Genomic DNA, 19,726 nt, shown 5'->3' on the forward strand with positions numbered 1-19,726 from the left:
TTACTTTTCATCCTCTCCATATACGTTTCATAATAAAATAGTTGATGCAGTAATGAGAACTCTTAGAGATGCGTTAGGGGTTAACGGTCAGATATACTGGGATGGAAATCATGACTCCATCATACAGCAGTTAGTATATTATTACAATAATACATGGCATAGAACAATAAACATGAAACCAGTGGAAATGAAAAATGATATTTCAAAAGAATGGGAATATATTAGAAAGCAAATGGAAAGGTTAAATGATGTTAAACGTGAACAAATTAATTCGGGGCTCATGAATTTTAAACAAGGGGATAAAGTTTTGATTCATCTCGATTATGGAAAAACTGATAAATCAATGACAAAAAGAAGACGAAGATTTGACACAATAGCTGAATTTGTTAGATATATTAACGGCAATGCATTAGTTGAGGTTAACAATAAATTAATAGAAATTCCGATTTATTTTATTACTCCATTATATTTAAATAATATTTAATTTTTTTTATTTCGTAAGAAATGAGTGACAATGAAGCATCCAAGAGTCCAGACGATGAATATAAAAAGAAACTAAACAAAATTAAATCAAAAATATGCTATTACAAAAAGAAGCCGCAATGTGGTGGGGTTGAAAACGATCAAGAGAGGAAAGAAATAATCGAAAAATTAGAAACTTATCGTTCAATCCTTAAACTGAGTGAAGCAAAAATAAAAGAATTTAATAGAATAAATAAATTGATTGGAAGAGATGAATTTAATAAAGATGAATTTTTAAACTCAATCCAAATTTAATTTTTATTCCTCATCTTCTCGGTTTTTGTGGTTTGTTGTTTTTTAATTAGTTCTTGCATCATTTTTATCATTTCCTCCCTTATTATGATTCGTGGTAAATTTTGAGCTTGTGGGGTATCCATTTATATAAAATTTGATGTTATTGTTAATGTTATCATTAATGGTTTTAGGTTATTCAATAATGATTTATTTTTGAAGAACTGAAGGTGCTACCATGTTGTCATGACATTTTCGTAACAACATGAGAGGAAGGCAATAATGATTTATTTTTGAAGAACTGAAGGTGCTACCATGTTACCGGGTGCTACCAGGTAATTTAATTTCTTTTAAAAATGGTGACAACATGACATTTTGACAACAACATGAGAGGAAGGCATTAATGATTTATTTTTGAAGAACTGAAGGTGCTACCATGTTGTCATGACATTTTCGTAACAACATGAGAGGAAGGCAATAATGATTTATTTTTGAAGAACTGAAGGTGCTACCATGTTACCGGGTGCTACCAGGTAATTTAATTTCTTTTAAAAATGGTGACAACATGACATTTTGACAACAACATGAAATATGATGCAGTCCAAAAATAAAGTTAGTTTTAAAATTATTTTTATTTTTTTATTCCTATATAAATGACGGCAACAAACAACAACAGCAACTTTATCGTTTCTGATGAAAAAGTTATTGATTCATTAGTTGAGGAATTAGTTGTGGCAGAAACTAAAACCCTCAACGAAAGAATTGGTGAAAACATGATTAATTTACATAACTACCTCAAACATGATGGAGGAAGAGGAAGGAAAACTGGTATGGCTTTATTAGTAAATAAAATTCCAAATTTAACGATTATAGATGTTGATATCAATAAATTATACAATGATGAACTTAAAGAAACAGTTAGAAAAGACATTCTATCAAAACTTTCGGATAAAGATGTTATCGTTAAAACCGCTTCAGGAGGTCTTCACATATATTGCAACACTAATTTCTTCTATTCAACCTCGAACAGAATGATTAAATGTTATTCCTGCAATGATTAATATATATCATGACTTCTGTTGATGATTCAAAGCGTTCATTAGTGGTTATGGCTGATTCAAGAGTTCGCAAGAATGCAACAGAACCAATCAATACATACTCATTCATTCGTGGAAGTTATGATTCAACATTAACCAGAACAGTGAATGATATATTTAAATGATTTGAATATTAAGGTAAGAGTTGAACAGAAGAATGAAGAAATAAAGACTATCATGAATGAGAACAAAGATGTAAACATTGACGATAAACTTGCTCAGAGCATAGTTGATGGCATGTGTGATTTTAAAGTACATAATGACGGTGGAAACATGAATTTAAAAAAGAAGTTACATTATTCACACTTGTTTCAAGCAATTAATTCGTTACCTAATCATTTAATTAATGAAGCATACGACAACGTTTATAACTTCTGTATTTTAACTGAAAATGCAAAAAGTAATTTTGAAAAAGCACGTTGTAGATATGCACATTTAATGACTTCTCCATTTGTTTTGGTGAAGATTCTAAAACTACATCAAAAGGAATATTATGATGAATATGTTTTACCTTTATTACGTAAGCCAAAAATAACATTTGATATCAAACTTGATGACTCGTTTTTGATAACAGATATTAGACACAAGGCTGAAAATCATCAGTATAAAAACAGTTCTGAAGTAATTGAGGATTTATCACGTGTAATCCGTTTTGTAGATTGTGGAAATATATATTTCATTCAAAAGGATTATAATATCCACGACAAAATGAATCAAATATCATTCGTTCTTCAATCAAACATGAAAGAGTCACTTAAAATGATTAAATTATTTAAAGAAGAAGGTAAAACAATAACAGCATGGGATGTACTACTAAATCAATTGTCTTCATTAACCGTTAAGGGTGTTTGCTTTAAATCTAATTCCCCTGATGTTTTCTCAACGTTTCAAGGTTATAAATACAACATTCTCGAAAAACTAGATTACTCAAAAATTGAGATGTTTATGAATTTCATTAAAGAAGTCATTTGTGATAATAACGATGAAGTGTATAAATACCTTCTCGGTTGGATTGCATCAATGATTCAACATCCTGGAATCAAGAAGGAAACAGCAATTATTTTGAAAGGACTTCAGGGAACAGGTAAAAACAGATTCACGGACATTATTTCTGAACTTCTCGCCGGTTATTCATGTAAAAACATTACTGAAATAGGTGAGCTAACGGGTAATTTTAACTCAGTAGTTGAGAATAAAATGTTTCTTGTACTTAATGAACTCAAGAATGTGGGTGAAGACAGACTCGCAAACTTCAACGCTTTGAAATCAATTATAACGGATAATGAGATTAGAATTAATGAAAAGAATCAACCCAGAAGAACCGCTCAAAACGTTGCTAATTTCATTTTCGTAACTAATAACGTCTACCCTGTCAAAATTGAAGTTGGAGACAGAAGATATGTAGTTTTAAGAGTTAATGGTAAATTTAAGGGTCAATTTGATTACTTCAAGAATTTGATGAATTCATGCACAAAGGAATTTTATGATAATTTACTGACGTATTTTATCAATTATGACCTTTCATCATTTAATGTACGAATCATACCGATGACTGAAGCCAAACAAGATTTAATTGAATTATCAGCAAATCCTTTAGATGCATGGATAAATACACATTATGATGAATTGTGTGCAGGTATGATGTGTGAAAATGCTTTATTCTGCAAACCATCAGACATGAAAGACAAGAATTTTCAAATGAGTATTAAGGATAAATGTGATAGGAAACATAGAAGAATAGATGGTAAACAAACATGGTGTTATGTTTTGAAAGAAGAAATGAAAGGATTATATAAACAAGTTGAACCAAACGATAATGAGGATTCATTTACTGATGATGAAATACATGTAAATGAAGCTTTATAAAGTATGATTTGAATTTATTTTTGCCTTCCTCTCATGTTGTTGTCAAAATGTCATGTTGTCACCATTTTTAAAAGAAATTAAATTACCTGGTAGCACCCGGTAACATGGTAGCACCTTCAGTTCTTCAAAAATAAATCATTATTGCCTTCCTCTCATGTTGTTACGAAAATGTCATGACAACATGGTAGCACCTTCAGTTCTTCAAAAATAAATCATTAATGCCTTCCTCTCATGTTGTTGTCAAAATGTCATGTTGTCACCATTTTTAAAAGAAATTAAATTACCTGGTAGCACCCGGTAACATGGTAGCACCTTCAGTTCTTCAAAAATAAATCATTATTGCCTTCCTCTCATGTTGTTACGAAAATGTCATGACAACATGGTAGCACCTTCAGTTCTTCAAAAATAAATCATTAATGCCTTCCTCTCATGTTGTTGTCAAAATGTCATGTTGTCACCATTTTTAAAAGAAATTAAATTACCTGGTAGCACCCGGTAACATGGTAGCACCTTCAGTTCTTCAAAAATAAATCATTATTGCCTTCCTCTCATGTTGTTACGAAAATGTCATGACAACATGGTAGCACCTTCAGTTCTTCAAAAATAAATCATTAATGCCTTCCTCTCATGTTGTTGTCAAAATGTCATGTTGTCACCATTTTTAAAAGAAATTAAATTACCTGGTAGCACCCGGTAACATGGTAGCACCTTCAGTTCTTCAAAAATAAATCATTATTGCCTTCCTCTCATGTTGTTACGAAAATGTCATGACAACATGGTAGCACTGAAATCAAATTTTGTTATCAGTTATTTTATCATCATTTTATTAAGTTCATCTTTAGTTAATAATTTGAATGGATTCACTAATGTTCCACCTTGAGTCCCAATACTTGTCCTGGCTAATTGTGAAGAACCTGGGATAATTACTCCACGAAATGATTTCATTGGTAACATTAATTTAGAAATAGTTGGCTTAATTAATTTTGTCATTTATGATAAAAATAAAATTACATAATTTAAATTTTTTTCTTTCTCATTTTCTCATCCTGTTTTGGTTTCAGTAACTTTTCAAGTTGTTGTCTTGTCAGTAACTTTAATTTTAACTTTGGATCAAATATTGGGTTTCCATCTTTATCTCTTCCAATAACACCATATGGTAGAATCTTCATTTATACTAAAATAAAAATTTAAATTATGTCGTTCACTCTTTCAGTCCGTTCTAAAGTTCGTTTCACAAACATTGAGTGTTCATTGAACTCTATACCATGCGTAAACTGTCATAAATGGTGGCATGTATTCTTTACTTTGTCCTGTTGTTTGTGTATATCCTGAAACGAAATGTGTATGGTTTCCTTCTCCCTGAGTGTCACTCCAGTAACAATTTACAGCAAACTTAACGTCGTCTTTAACATCATATCCTTTACCTTTTGTCATTCCTGACCAATCCCAATATCTATGCTTATGCCAACCCGCTTGAGATGTGCTTAAATCTATGTAGTGACTGTGTGCAGGTAAATTTTCACCTGTAATTGTTTTACTTTCACCTGTTTCCTTTGAAGAGTTTGCACAATACAAAAACCTGTCGACTATTTGTTCCCATGCACCAACACCAAACATTACTTGAGGACCTCTTGCATCCATAGATGTATAAATAGAACCTACTGGGTTCATTAAATCAAACATATGAGATATTATAGGATTGCCTCTTTTGAACTTAAAATATAGTGCAACTATTTCGGGTTTCTTCTGATTTGTGTTAGAATATTTTTTATAATATATAATCTTATGTTTTCAGGGTAAGTAAAATCTTGACTATAATATTTATTTCTGTCATCTGTATAATAATATACTATTCTCGTTTTTTCTATTGCATTATATCTTTTATATCTATAATAATCTAAATATAATGTTAACTTTTGTTCATCTACATGTGGTGTTCTGACATCATCTCCATAGTCATAATAATATGGTGCTGGAGCTAGGTTAGACAATGTCATATCTGTCATTTCATAAACTCTTAAATATCTCTTTTGTTCGTCTCTATATAAGTTTAAGTAACAGTTGTTGACTAATGGAACTTTAACTTGTGTGTCATCATTCTTTTTATAGCTTACATACATTTCATTGTTATTTTTCGGAATGAGTTTACACCGTGTACCATTTTTTAAGGACTGTACAAACTGCCATCTAAAATATTTATTTTCTTCATTGACAGAAAAGTCACCAACAATAGTTTCAATATTTTTAGTTGTTCCTATCAAACTTTGGTATATTTCGTTAACATATTCCTTATCCGCTTTCTTCTCTAACTCATCATTAACATAAGTTTTATCCGCTTTAAGGTCTAAACATCCTGAAACCCATCCTGTATCAGCTTTAGTTTTAAAAATCTTCGATGCCCATTCATGATACCATTCAATCCTTTCTTTAATTTCATTATCTTTTTCATCCACATAAACCAAATTTGCCTTCTTCATTAATTTACTAGCCACATATTCCTTATCCGCTTTCTTCATTATGTCATTTAGGAAACCTTTTATGAATTCCTCATTTAAATTAAATCTTCCAATCTTCAAAACTTTGGGAAATGCATTTAATGCGTAATATCTTTGTTCTTCTGGTGGAATTGATGTTATATCATCCGTTATACCTTTAATTTTTGAATTCATAAATAAAATTTCTTTTATATTTGATATCACTGCACCACCTTTGCAAACGAATTCGAAATGGTCATTTTTCAATACTATCTCCAAATCTCCATATTTCAACCTTTGCGTTTGTTCTGCCGTCTTTGAATTATATGCATATGTGGCGTATGTAATGGTTTGAAGGACCTGGGCGCTTTGTGTCTTAAGTTGTTGTGGTTGCTGTTGTTTAATCATTTATTATGATTTAAAAATAAATATTTAATCCATTATCTCATCAGCTATTTTTTCTATTTGAAATTGCCATAATATTTCATTCATAAATTCTAAATCACAATCAAATAGGTCAGTTATTCTAAATTTAATATTTGATAAATCTTTTGAATGAAGAATAAATGAATTCCCGGATAATTGAAACGGATATGATAAAGAAAATGTGTTTAAGTTGATGGATAAAATGTTTTGTATTGATGGGTAAGAGTTAGGGTCTAATGTTTGATGTGAAAATCTCATTGGAGTATTAACTTTATCGCATTTGATTAAAATGAAATTGGAACCAGTGTCAGAATACAAAACATCCCCAACATCTTTTTCAAAATTTAATATCCCCAACAATGAACGAAGGTGAGGAGTACAAAATTTAATTTTCAGCGGGAATTTAATAAGGTTATTTATTTCATCAAGTTCAAAAAGTTTTCAGGTTTTGATTTAAAATTTTCTTCATACCATACGATAAATGATTCATTTAAATAACTTAAAATCGTGTTAATATCCCATTTCGCTATCACGTTATTTATATACATATCATACGTTTTTTCATGGTCATCTTTAATAAATGATATATAATCTGAAGGGTCTAAAAGAATGGGATTAAATTTACCACTCACAGAAACGAGAGTAACATTATAAATTCCACTAACTGTTAAATTTAATTCACAACTATTATTCGAAATAATATTGATAATTGACATTTTTATTACGATTAAAAATATGGTAAAGCGTTATTTTCCAGTGATAAATAAAACTAGAATAAGATTACCTCAAGAATTCATAAATTCAACGAATAAGAAATTCATTCATGTTATAAATTTTAGTGTTTTCAGAAAATATGAGTCGATGTCATATTCATCATCAGGTTATATTTCACTTCATTCAAATTTAGTTCAATCAAACCCATATAATGACCATTTCATAAGATTTTCAGATGGTATTAAAAATGTAATTGATAGATTAAAATATGAACAGATTGACAATATCGAATTTTTGGAATTTTGGTTTAAATATCCCGATGGAAAAAAGATTGAAGTTAAAGATAAAGCTGATACTATAACAAAAACAATTACAATGACTGATCCAGATAGTGGGAACAAAAAGAAATAAAACAAACGATAGAAACTGGTGAAAGGTCAATTATTATTGATTATGATTCAAAGGATTATTATTCGTTAATGTTAATGCTTGAATATTAAATAGCCTTAACAAAGAATTTTTCAAGTGATATTTTATATTCATCAACTATTTTATTATAAATATCATTATATGTTAAATGAAGTTCAGTTATTGTTCCATTCTTTGATATCTTAATTGTGCTAATATCTTTTATAGGATTTATTTTTGCAACTATTCCGCAGCATGAAACCTCATCATCTATGAAAAATTGAATCTTAACGTCTGAATCTTGAACATCACAAAGAATGGCGATAATGTGAATTAATGATTCATAAGGTAAAATAATTAAACCGGATTGGTCAATTAAATTTATTATTGAATCATAATTATTAATTATTATATCACGGTAAATTTTCATTAATTCAAAATTAATGTCTATTTTATATGGGTTCTCGATGTTTGATGAAAGAGGTGGGGGTATGTTGGATAAGTGAGAATTTCAACAGGTTCTTTACCAGGTTCAGATAAAATGATTGGGTCTCCATTCTCATGGTTTTCTTCATTCTCCTCATTCCTCGGTAAGTCACGAGTTAATAAATTTGGTTGAGTTGCTGACCTTGTTAATTCAGGGCTAACATTAACTTTAACATTTTTGAATAATTCGTGATTTATCATCATTTACGTTATAACCAACCGTAATCTCTGCTTTTGCGTTAGTGTTCTTTTGATTAGTGAAACGTCTTCTCATTTATATTCGAATAAAAAAAATATATTTAAACTTTTATTTTGCTGGAACTTTTGAATCTATTATTCCCTGTATTTGTTCATGAAGTTGATTTTTAGCTGTTTCATCGAAATTAATAGACCGAATATATTCATTAATTGCATTCTTAAAATCATCTGATTTCTCAAATTTTCTTTTATCTGATTCCTTAACTAAATCATAAGTTAAACCTCGTTGCTGATATAATGGTTTCTTAATTAAATCTTTGAATGCTTGAGATAAAGCACCTGATGCAATTCTTGCTACTATAATTGGTTGGAATTGCTGTTTAAGTTCATCTTTAACATTTGCGAAAACTGGATCGAATAAAGCAACTTTAAAGAATTTCTTAGCTGAAATTTCAGGTCTAATGTTTGCATATTGACCATCAAACTGGTTAGAATATGGTGGTAATCCATCCGGTCCCTCTTCAATAGCATTTAATTCTTCATTGAAATAAGAATATGGATTATGACGGTATGAATTAATTGGACCATTTTCACCTTCTCCAATGTATTGTTTAACAGCTTTTCCATTTTCATCAAATTGCATAGGATAATGTTCATTATATGCTTTACGTTTAGGATAATCAGATACAGTTAATTTATAACCATTTATGACTTTAATATTACCTTGACCATCAGTAACGAAAACTTCATTTATACCATCAGGTTTTCCATTTGGACCCGTAATGTCTGCTTCGTGTGCTTCCCAATTTGGACCATGACGTTTGGCATATGCTTGAGCTTCTGGTAATGTTAAAACATTTCTCATGTGTTTAACATCTTTTTGAAGACCAGCAACAATATGAACTAATTCTTTCATTCCATCGGGAACTTTCATAGTTCTATTATATGCACCCCTTTTGTTTGTCCCTTGTTTTAATGGAACCTGTAAAAGATTTGCTATTTCTGTCATGTTTAATTATAAATAAAAAATAAAAATTAATTATAAAAAGTTAATCAAATTTAACACCTCCTTTATTTAAATCAACTATTATTTTTCCATGTTCACCTAATTGCTGATATTGTGTGTAAAGTTCATTAATGCTCATTGGTAAATTCACTTGATAAAGCATAACGTTCAACTGTTGACGACTAAACCCACTGAAAATGAAAAGTGTTGATAGATTTGATTTAATGTTTGTGCTTAATGCTTTGAAATATTGAACAGCCATAAAGAATGAACACTGAATGTGTCGATATTGAGTTAATAACTGATTAAAATATGATTTCTCATTTGTTATTAGTTTTGATTTCACTGCATCATCTAGAAAAATGAGTGAATGCAAAAATTCTTTATCAAAATTTGAAATGGAAAGTGTTTCAAATAATTCATCCCGTTGTTTATCAATAATTTTATCCTCTAATCCTTGCTTCTTGATTGTATTATACAATTCTTTATACATTAAAAAGTTTTTTAAATAATCTTCTGCTTCTTCTTGTGATAAATAAATAATTGGAATTTTGATTAAATGCTTTAAAGATTCAAATGTATCATCTGAAGGTGAACCTGAACGGTTGATATAAATTAACACATGTGAATAGGGGGAAGTGTTAGCAATAATGATAATTTGTTTTAATATCGTTAATGTTTTACCTTTATTTTGTTTACCAATTGCTGCAGTGATTGAATTTAAGTAACATTCAGAATATGGAATTTTCATTAATTTTTCCTTAGATAAAGCATTTTTATTATCACTCAATGCTTCATTAATCATATCATCTACGTATGTATTATATACTCCCGCTAATTCTTCATAAGGGGTGGATGAATTTAAATCCATTTAATCAAAAATAAATTTATAATTTTAAACATTTCTATTCATCAATATTTCATCATATGAACTTCTATACTGTGGTGGTGTACCTGTTGGATGATATTTCAAACCTTCATCCGGTGTCCATGTCCAATATGTAGTCCTAGTAAACCAAATCTGAGGAGGATTTGTCACCTTTGAACAGTAAGTGTCATTTTCACCTTGAATGATTGGATAAGCTTTCACTTGTACTGTAACTTGTGAGTTAAAAGTTTCTAATCCATCAAAGAATATACCCGCTCCATTACGTTGAACTGGAATAGTGCATAAGAATGATGTTTGGTCTTTCCATGTTCTAATTGATGGTGTGCCATCATCTGCATTCAGTGGTCTAGTTAATGAGTCCTCGTATTCTTCCGTGCATTCATTCACTCCATCTAAATCAGAAGCTTGAAGCATACGTGTAAAGAATATGTCACCCACTGTGGTCATCGCTTGATCGGGGAAGTTTCGGGAATCTATAGTGACCTGAAGACCTCGAAGCATTGGATTTTCTAAAACTGTTCTTTGCATTGCATTTTTCGGAAATGTTAACACAACATCTGTAACATTATGAAGGGCGTATGAGAAATCTGAGCTAATACCTTCAGGAGTGATGCAACCTCCATTTAGTGAACGAACGTCAATATGTTGAGCTGGAATCATGAATGGATCTTCCTTACTGAATAAACGTGGTATTGCTTTAACTGATTCTTCAATTAAACCGTATCCTGGTGTAATACATTTATCCTCTAAAACTTCCATCTTTGTGCATGAAATAATAACGTCATCAACTGTTGCGTCAGCAGATGTAGCGGCTAAGCTTGTAATTAATTTGGCAGAAAGTCCGATTTGTTGGAATTTGCGATCATATTTATAAACATGATTCATAATCTTTTCATAATTTTCATCAGTTATCTTTTCATAAACGTAATTTTGTAAATCAGCAACTCTTAACGGGTCAACCTGACAAAATACTAAAGTATCCCTGAAAACATAATATTTAAGAATGATATCACCAAATGATTTAGGATAATCATCGAACGCCTGAAATGCTAACAAATCATTTACCGGAATAATCATATCAAAAGTGACATCAACTTCTTTATTTGCGTTCTTAAAAACTTCTGAGGGGTCAATATATTTACCACATACTGAGTTATCATATTTTTGAACATTATTATATAACGAATGAACAAACTTTTTAATTTTCCTTTCTGATTTTGGTTTATATGTTGCAAATGCGAAAGATTCACGGGCGCAATCCATTTGAAGATAACCGGCATCACCTCTTTCAGTTTCTACTTCTAATTGTTTAAAGTTTTGATTTGATGATTTGTAACCAACGAATAAACGCATGCATTTAAAAGCGGCATCACATGTGAAAGCTTTATTTGAAACTAGAGTTACTTTAACTTTACGTTTAATATATGTGTCACCTAATTGGTTCACATCATGAGCTGGATTTGTAATTCTTAAATGAGTTTGTTTATCATCAAAATATGGAGTATCAGAGTCATAGCATGAACTTTCAAGTTCTCTATAATATCTTCTACCGTCATTCTTTGCGAATATTTCATTTATCTTTTCGAATGAATGAAACACATTTCCATTAATTGGTTTAGTGTTTGGCACCAAATAGTTAGTCGTCATTTATGATTAAATAAAAAATCAAAATTAAAAGATGAAAATGAATTTTTAATTTTAATGAAATAATCAACTATGGCTGCAGGTATATTTAAGAAACTGTGGGATAAAGTAAAAAGAGGAGCGAGTAAAGTTTGGGAAACATTGAAGAAGGGAGCAAATTGGATATTTAAGAATAAAGAAGCAATTAGTGACATAGCTGAATCAATAACACCAAAAGCTGCTCCAATAAGAGAAGTTTTAAATAAAGGAGAAAAAGTTTATCAAAGACTACAACCGATACTAAGATAAAAATAATATTTATTTATTTTTCCACTATTTACCTCCTATTTTATTAAGTATTCCTTCAGCTATTCCACCAATTGCGTTACCTGCTTGTGCTCCCATCGCCGGATTACCTGCTTTTGTACCTAATACTCCACCTATGATAGTTCCTGCCGTTTTCGCTACTGGTGCCAAAAAGTTTGCAACAGGTTTAATAACCTTTTTATAAACCCAACCCGCAGCTTTCTTAATTCCATCCCATAATTTTTTAAAGAATCCTGCCGCCATTTCTGATTTAATATTAATTAAAAAATATATTTCATCACTTATATTCTAATTTTTATTTAATCAGAAATGAAACTGATTTTAAAAAGTAATGAAACAGAGGAGGAAGAAATAAATGAAAGTGGTAATGATCAACAAAAAATAAACGTTGTTAAACCAATTACTGAAATAAAAATTTTTAAATCTGTTGAAGAATTTAATGACTATTATACCAATAATAAAAAATTATTTGAAGAATTGACAACATGTAAATTGAATAAAATGTTTAAAGTTGATGGATTCAAAATTTCAAAAATAAAAGGAGTGGTTAGTTTGAAATCTATTCCTCAATCAAGAATCACCTCATTAATGAAAATTGATGATTTAACAAAAAGAATAGAAGAGATTGAAGAAAGAATGAATCAAATAATTGATTTCATAAATTCAAATAATCATTAGTTTCTAATTTATTTTTCTCGTTTATGAGGTCTTTGATTATGACTCCATTGATTCCATTCATGATTTAAACAATGTTTAATTAATCGCGGAATATCTGACATCATCTATATATATATATAGCTTCTTTTATTTTTCATTACATCATGTATGGGTTGAGTGTAAATGTCTTACATTTTACATCATTTTTAAATCTTGATTTATTCAAAAACATAAGACATGAATTTTTAATTTCTTTTACTCATGAAAATAATTATTTCTGATTTCTTTTACTCTCTCGTACATACTAGATTTGAAGAATTCAGAACATTTCCCATAATCTCCTAAATGTTTTCTTATCTTATTGGTTTTCCATTCATTATATGAAACTGTATAAACTTTATCTTTATCTTTGCATCTTTCATCACTTCCAATATATTTATATTTCAATTTTGATTTATTGGTTTCATATTCATTAACGTTTAATAATTCACAGTCTTCCTTTTTTAAATAAATGTTTTATGTATTCAGGATTAAGAATTCTATAAAATTACTTCCCTTTAAATCTTTGAATATAAACAGGAACACCATCCTCTAAAATTCGATAATCTATTTTATCTGGTTTTACTTGTTGGGTCATTTATGTAAGAATAAAAAAAATAAATTATGTTTAAAATTAATGTTAAAAATAATGATACAAAATCGTTCAATATTGTATGAATTCTTACGTTTACAAAAAAAGTCACACAACCAGCACTCATATACTACTGGAGATGATTTTTTAAACAAGATGAGTGATTACATGATTTCATTTTACAAAAGATTCATTGATCCTATGGTCTTTAAAAGGCAATCGTCTTTTGAATTATTACGTTTATACTCATCTTTTATCATTTGTTTACGACACGTTCTCTATTTTACATTTGGTGGCTACCACACCCATCATGATCTATATTTCTTGCAATCTCTAACAACAATAAGCAACAATACTTTCATTTCGATGTCAGCGTATTTTTTGGTAAATTCGCATTTTAAGTTATCGAGGCTGATACCAGTTTATATTTGGACTTATTATTACTCGGTTGGGATATATCTATACCGTCTCCTAAATAACAAACTCATTTATAATTATGATAATTTTTATTATTATTTACTCCCAGTAGCTCATTCAGTCTTCTGGTTCACAGGTCCATTTATATTTTCTCAAATACTATATAGTCTAATGGCGGCTGGATTCAAAAAGACGACTTTTATGGGAGAATTTCTGATAATTTTAATTTGGTTCGTATTGTCATGCTGGGGAACATTAGAACACTTTAATAGCGTTATGGATTGGGGCTTCGGACAGAATTTTATCATGTTTTTATTCTATTATACAATAGGAAATTTCATTAAAAATTACAAAATCAGATTGAACATAATTTTATCGGGATTAGGTTTTCTATTAACAACATGGTTGCATTGGAAAGGTATTTTGGGCGAATTTTCCCCGTATTTCAAAAATTATCCAATAATTTCCAAATTATTGAAGTCTGATCTCATGTATTGTCCTTTTGCTACCTTTCAAACTGTTTTCCTTTTATTGTTTACTCAAGAAATACCAAATATACCATATTTATCTGAAATCATTAATTTTATGGGAGAAACTTCTTTTGGAATCTATTTATATCATTGCCATCCGATAGTCACTGGAGAAATGCGCTTAATTGATGTCAGAAAATACAAAAAGAATCCATTTTGGCCATGTTTAAATGTAACTTTCGGTATTTGGATTAGATCAATGATTGTTCATATGCTGAACCAATTAATTCTTAATTTTTGTGTGTTCAACGCGAAATGGTATCAATTTGTCATGAATTTTCTTGATAAAATTTTCAGCCTTCCAGAAGAACGGCCAACAGCACCACCAAATGATAAAGATAATGAAGAAAATCTTCCTGACCAAAATATTCTTGCAGATTGTAAATTTGAAAAAGTTAAAATTAATATCGACGACTTAGAATGATATTTTCTTGTTTATGTGTTCTTTTTTATGTATGTAAACTGTTTGTATTGTTTAATATTCTTAGAAGCCAATATTTTACGTTCATATTGTGTTAATTTTTTCATAACATTAGATAATCATTGGATAACACCAATCATTCATTTAACTCGTGTTTTTTCCTCAGGCTATCTCTAATATTTCTAGAATTGAGCGCGATTTTGCCTGAAATAGAGAACAATTAGAAAAGTTTTTATTAATTAAAACCTTTGTTTTATTTCCATTCATATCACACACACTAAATTTAATCAAAGGTACATTCACTATTTTTGACAAAATTTTAAATTTTCATGGGGTTGTAAATCTTATAATAACTAGATGAATAAGGAATGAATCCCAGTATAATGTGCATCATTATATTAAACACTATATGTAAGGCTAATGATTCTATTAACACTTATGAAGATCTATAGTATTTGAGCAGATAAATTTGATAATTTCCAAAACTCTTATATTTCAAAATTAAAGTGTGCGAATGCATTTAAATGAGAGCAAAAAGAGATTGATGCTGTTAAAACTAGGTGTTAATTTGCAATTATTTCGCATCACAAGAACTACCCAGTAAATTCGGCTATCTTTCTTTGCAATTATTCTTCATTATACATATAATATAATGGTTAGGGTTTGAAGAAAAGTTACTAGAGAATTATTGACTTTTGAAATAATGCAGAATTTTACTTGAAGAAATCATTAATTTATGAGTTCCAAATTGCTAAGCATGACGAAGGATCATTAAATTTGCTACAATTAAATACACTTATTGCAGAATTAAGATTTTTGAAATTAAAAGTTTGAAATATTGCCTTTTTGAATAAAAATTTAAATTTTATTATATAATCATGATAATATCTTATAGAAATTAAAAGAAAATATTTTAAACCATTCAAATATTTTGAATGTCTTATCAATTTAAAATATTAAAAGATAGCTTGATTTTATCATCATTAGTTGTTATCAAAGTTTTCTTCTTTTGATGAACAACAGTAAATGATTTGTTAATAGCTTGTCTTCCTTTTTTGCACCAAAATCAAAATTCTCACCCGATCAGTAATCGAAAATTTTGTAGCATACGATTATTTTCCATTGAAAAATTATCACTAAAAAACTTTAAAAAATTAACTTTTATTCTTAATTTCATGTATGAAGGAGGTAGGAAACGACTTTAAGATTGACATCCTATTCGTGGCTAAAGTTTTAGGAACTTTAAAGCCTAATTTGATATTGAAATTTTGGAAGATCAATGAATATGGGGATAAAAGTTGCATATCCTTGGACATTAAGAGGACATGTTATGAGAGTGGATAGCGTTCGACGATTCACTGAAAAAGTTACTCCTCGAAAAGACTATCTAAAGCCATCAAGTTTTTTGAATATTTTCTATCGTCTTTTTATTTTTAGTAAATTAGGATGCTCATTAAACAGTATGATTAAATATACAAAAATTTTGAATTGATTTTTCAAGGGAAAATAATCGTACGCTACAAAATTCTTTCGATTCATCATTCAATTGAGAATGATAATTTTGTAGCATTTTTCTAAAAAACGCTACAAAATTATTAAGTTATGATGATAATCTTGCACTCAATTTTGAAACTCTCTGATTTACAAATAAGCATTCCTTTGGAAAAGCAGTCCTATTATGATTCAAGATATTTTAAAGCCCCCATTTCATACAATGCGCAGATATATTCGAAATTGCAAGAACTCTCAAGAAAAATGCAGCAGCAAAGAAGATTCAATAGTTTCTAGCATCAAAAATTTACAACCTTAATACAACAGTTAAAGAGAAGCTCGAAAAGAAAATAATTAACCATAAGGCGTCAAAAATTTTCTCACTGGGTTTTCGTCTATCAATCCCAGCTCATTATATACGCAACCAATCAAAAATCTGATATGGGAGTCCAAGGCTAACTTTTTGTTGTCTACCTAATAAAAGAGGAAGCAGCATTAGTGAGAATAATCGCAAATATTCAATTTAAATTATCTTTTTATTCTTAATTTAAAGTGACAAAAAGAATAAAAAACCTATTCTAAGGCATGTTGTTATGTAAATGAGACTAGACATCATATTTTATGTTATGAAAAAAAAATATTTAGAATTTTAGAACAAAATAAATAGAAAAAATAGCATAACTTATGGATGTGCGTATATTAAATTTAATAAATTAAGAGAAATTATTTTTGGCGCCAAAATTATTCGTTAACTCTCAAATTTTTCTGAGTCAATAAGCCGCCAAAAAAGTGTCATTTCTTTATAGGAAAGGAAACCTATTTGACGAACAATCCGGACACTAGTGCCTCAGCGAATTTCCCCAAACCCACCAATCCCCTCCCTGCTGTTGTGCACCATCGATGGAAAGTAAGTCATCAATAGTCTCTTTTCCTGATTTCAAGCTAACGTTAGATCATTCATGAAAGAAATCATTGCCTTTCATCAGAGACTTTCGTTATAACTGCGCTGCTCTCAAGTTCATCTTGAGAAATTTACGTAATAACTGAATTCCCAAAGTTCTTTAGGTGATCCAAAACACTGTAGCTGCTTGAACTTTGGACGAGCCTCGCACCCCAGAGAATAGAAATCCCAATCTTGCTCATGTTTAGTTGAATTAGTCTGCAGCAGTACAGCTCTGATACCACAAGATCGTGATGTATACAAAGTCACAACGCTATTTGATTCAACAACTAGCTAGTTTTGACATCAAATTGCAAAATTTGACTTCGTTATGAGCTCTTTGTAGCAAAAATACATTACACTTAAAGACTAGTTGCTAGACTGTAGTAGTTTGTTCGTATATATCTATTTTTCCCCAACGTATTGCATACTACATTTTGACAAGACTTGCAACCTTATAGTAACCTCGTTGGGAATTGTTCAAGCAAAGCGTAGGTAGTTAAGGTCGAGTAAGAGTTCTTCTTAAATCTTTCACTGAATGAGTAGGTGTTGGAAGAACTGTTCTCTAAAGCGATACAGTTGCGCTACATGTTCGTCAACTTGTCTAGAAATAAATATATCATTTGTTTTATACGTTTTTTCGTAATAAATCTATTTGTATTTGTTGTATTTGAGTATGAAGATAACAAAAACTACGGCATAAGACGCAGTACACTGGGCTTCGTTGCCATTTTATTTACCATGTTAAGAATAAACTTAACAGACATGCTTTGTTTTCGACGAAGCCATCTAAAATAACGTACATCTAAATAAAACTAAAAAACTGTAAAATTTCTTTATTTGATAGTATACTTCAAATTATGCACTATACCTTCTAGAATTCTATAACACTCTTTGCATATAATTTTTTAAAAAAAAAGTTATATCTCGACAAAAATATGATTTATCAATAGAGTATGTAAAATAAAACTCATTCGCAGTATTAAAAAATCGTAAATCTTTCCAAAAAAATTTTGAATTACAAATTTTAAAACTTAAAACAACATTTTTTGAAGCGAAAAAACAAATCTAATTTTTTTTGGAAAATTTAGAATAAATAGAGCTCTTTAACTCGTCGAATACAAATTGTTTTCAAGTTTTTTTCGACCGGAAATTGAACTTTTAGAGTTTATACAATAAGATTCACATGAAAAAATACGGGTTTAACAAAGAAATCACCAATATAAAGGTTTTTTAGTAGAACGAGATTGATAAAAACTATGGTATGATAAAAAGACGATAATTTTTTTGGCGGGATAATTGAAGAATATGAATGATTCGAATTACAGACATACTCTAGTCCGAAACTTACTATGGTTCGTGACTTATTTTTGACACAGAATAGCTGTAGACTAAGGCTTACTCTAGATCCAGACTTATTATACAATTAAATTTGCTTTTGGAATAAGACTTAATTTTAGTTACAAACTTATCTTAATATCAGACTTATATTTAGAATCAGACTTACTTTAGTCTAGAACTTACATTTAGAATCAGACTTCCATTTCAAGTCAGACTTACTTTCGTCCGAGACTTAAATTTCAAGTCATACTTACTTTCGTCCGAGACTTACATTTCAAGTCATACTTACTTTCGTCCGAGACTTACATTTCAAGTCAGACTTACTTTCGTCCGAGACTTACATTTCAAGTCATACTTACTTTCGTCCGAGACTTACATTTCAAGTCATACTTACTTTCGTCCGAGACTTAAATTTTAAGTCATACTTACATTAATATCAAACTTATATTAACCTACGACTTACTTTTATTCCCAGACATCTTGATCCACACTGACATTGAAAACTACTCATACATCTAAAGCCACTCAAACATCTAGATCCACTACGACATGGAGATCCACTCAAACATAATTTTTGCTCTCTAACTACATTTTTATATGATTTTACAACCTAAATTTTCTTCTTTACCTAAAGATTATTCGCAATATCTGAATATCATTAATTAATTGAGATATTCAAGTTTTGACAGCGGATTTGGAAAGCAGACTTGATGGAGATTTTAAATCTGATGTCAAATCTTGGTTTTGTGCATTATTGGAAGAGAAAAAAGAGTGTTAATTGCAAATCTTAAATATAGGTTTTTACGAAAAATGTAATTAGGGTTAGAATCATAGAAAGATATATCTGTCAGACATTGTTATGTGTGACAGATAATATTGCATCTCATAGACACTGTTGCATCTTTCAGACACTGTTAAATTTCATAGACACTGATGCATCTCATAGACACTGTTGCATCTGTCAGACACTGTTGCATCTCATAGACACTGTTGCATCTCATAGACACTGTTGCATCTGTCAGACACTGTTG

General features: G+C 29.7%; 9 protein-coding genes and 1 pseudogene across 10 annotated transcripts, besides 3 other annotated features; 5 read left to right on the forward strand and 5 right to left on the reverse strand.

Annotated features, from left to right (window-relative positions):
- Positions 1-10,173: part of a mobile genetic element that runs on past the window's edge.
- TVAGG3_0048810 (uncharacterized protein) lies at positions 53-484 on the forward strand (the record flags this gene model as incomplete). The annotated part of the gene is made up of 1 exon (XM_051220956.1): positions 53-484. The coding sequence occupies one exon, from the start codon at positions 53-55 to the stop codon at positions 482-484; it is 432 nt and encodes a 143-aa protein (XP_051105942.1).
- On the forward strand, positions 505-777 carry TVAGG3_0048820 (uncharacterized protein; the record flags this gene model as incomplete). Its single annotated transcript, XM_001319737.1, has 1 exon — positions 505-777. One exon carries the CDS (start codon positions 505-507, stop codon positions 775-777), a length of 273 nt encoding a protein of 90 aa, XP_001319772.1.
- TVAGG3_0048830 lies at positions 1,407-3,716 on the forward strand (annotated as a pseudogene). Its single transcript has one exon. A coding segment is annotated over exon 1 (2,310 nt).
- Positions 4,965-5,357, reverse strand: TVAGG3_0048840 (phage tail repeat-like family; the record flags this gene model as incomplete). Its single annotated transcript, XM_051220957.1, has 1 exon — positions 4,965-5,357. One exon carries the CDS (start codon positions 5,355-5,357, stop codon positions 4,965-4,967), a length of 393 nt encoding a protein of 130 aa, XP_051105943.1.
- TVAGG3_0048850 (phage tail repeat-like family) lies at positions 5,447-6,598 on the reverse strand (the record flags this gene model as incomplete). Its single annotated transcript, XM_051220958.1, has 1 exon — positions 5,447-6,598. One exon carries the CDS (start codon positions 6,596-6,598, stop codon positions 5,447-5,449), a length of 1,152 nt encoding a protein of 383 aa, XP_051105944.1.
- TVAGG3_0048860 (uncharacterized protein) lies at positions 8,832-9,431 on the reverse strand (the record flags this gene model as incomplete). Its single annotated transcript, XM_051220959.1, has 1 exon — positions 8,832-9,431. A coding segment is annotated over one exon (600 nt), but the record flags the coding sequence as incomplete, so codon positions are not given.
- A 150-nt stretch (positions 10,174-10,323) lies between the features above and the next one.
- TVAGG3_0048870 (uncharacterized protein) lies at positions 10,324-11,964 on the reverse strand (the record flags this gene model as incomplete). The annotated part of the gene is made up of 1 exon (XM_051220960.1): positions 10,324-11,964. The coding sequence occupies one exon, from the start codon at positions 11,962-11,964 to the stop codon at positions 10,324-10,326; it is 1,641 nt and encodes a 546-aa protein (XP_051105946.1).
- Positions 11,965-12,033: 69 nt separating this feature from the next.
- On the forward strand, positions 12,034-12,249 carry TVAGG3_0048880 (uncharacterized protein; the record flags this gene model as incomplete). Its single annotated transcript, XM_001581942.2, has 1 exon — positions 12,034-12,249. One exon carries the CDS (start codon positions 12,034-12,036, stop codon positions 12,247-12,249), a length of 216 nt encoding a protein of 71 aa, XP_001581992.2.
- Positions 12,250-12,273: 24 nt separating this feature from the next.
- Positions 12,274-12,510, reverse strand: TVAGG3_0048890 (N-acetylmuramoyl-l-alanine amidase family; the record flags this gene model as incomplete). Its single annotated transcript, XM_001581943.2, has 1 exon — positions 12,274-12,510. One exon carries the CDS (start codon positions 12,508-12,510, stop codon positions 12,274-12,276), a length of 237 nt encoding a protein of 78 aa, XP_001581993.2.
- A 2,047-nt stretch (positions 12,511-14,557) lies between these two features.
- On the forward strand, positions 14,558-14,926 carry TVAGG3_0048900 (uncharacterized protein; the record flags this gene model as incomplete). The annotated part of the gene is made up of 1 exon (XM_001295050.1): positions 14,558-14,926. The coding sequence occupies one exon, from the start codon at positions 14,558-14,560 to the stop codon at positions 14,924-14,926; it is 369 nt and encodes a 122-aa protein (XP_001295051.1).
- Positions 14,927-15,212: 286 nt separating this feature from the next.
- Positions 15,213-15,995: a mobile genetic element.
- Positions 15,996-16,520: 525 nt separating this feature from the next.
- Positions 16,521-16,781: a mobile genetic element.
- Positions 16,782-19,726: the final 2,945 nt, after the last annotated feature.

This window comes from Trichomonas vaginalis, chromosome IV (assembly GCF_026262505.1).
Source record: "Trichomonas vaginalis G3 chromosome IV, whole genome shotgun sequence".
In the NCBI taxonomy this organism is placed as follows: Eukaryota; Parabasalia; order Trichomonadida; family Trichomonadidae; genus Trichomonas; species Trichomonas vaginalis.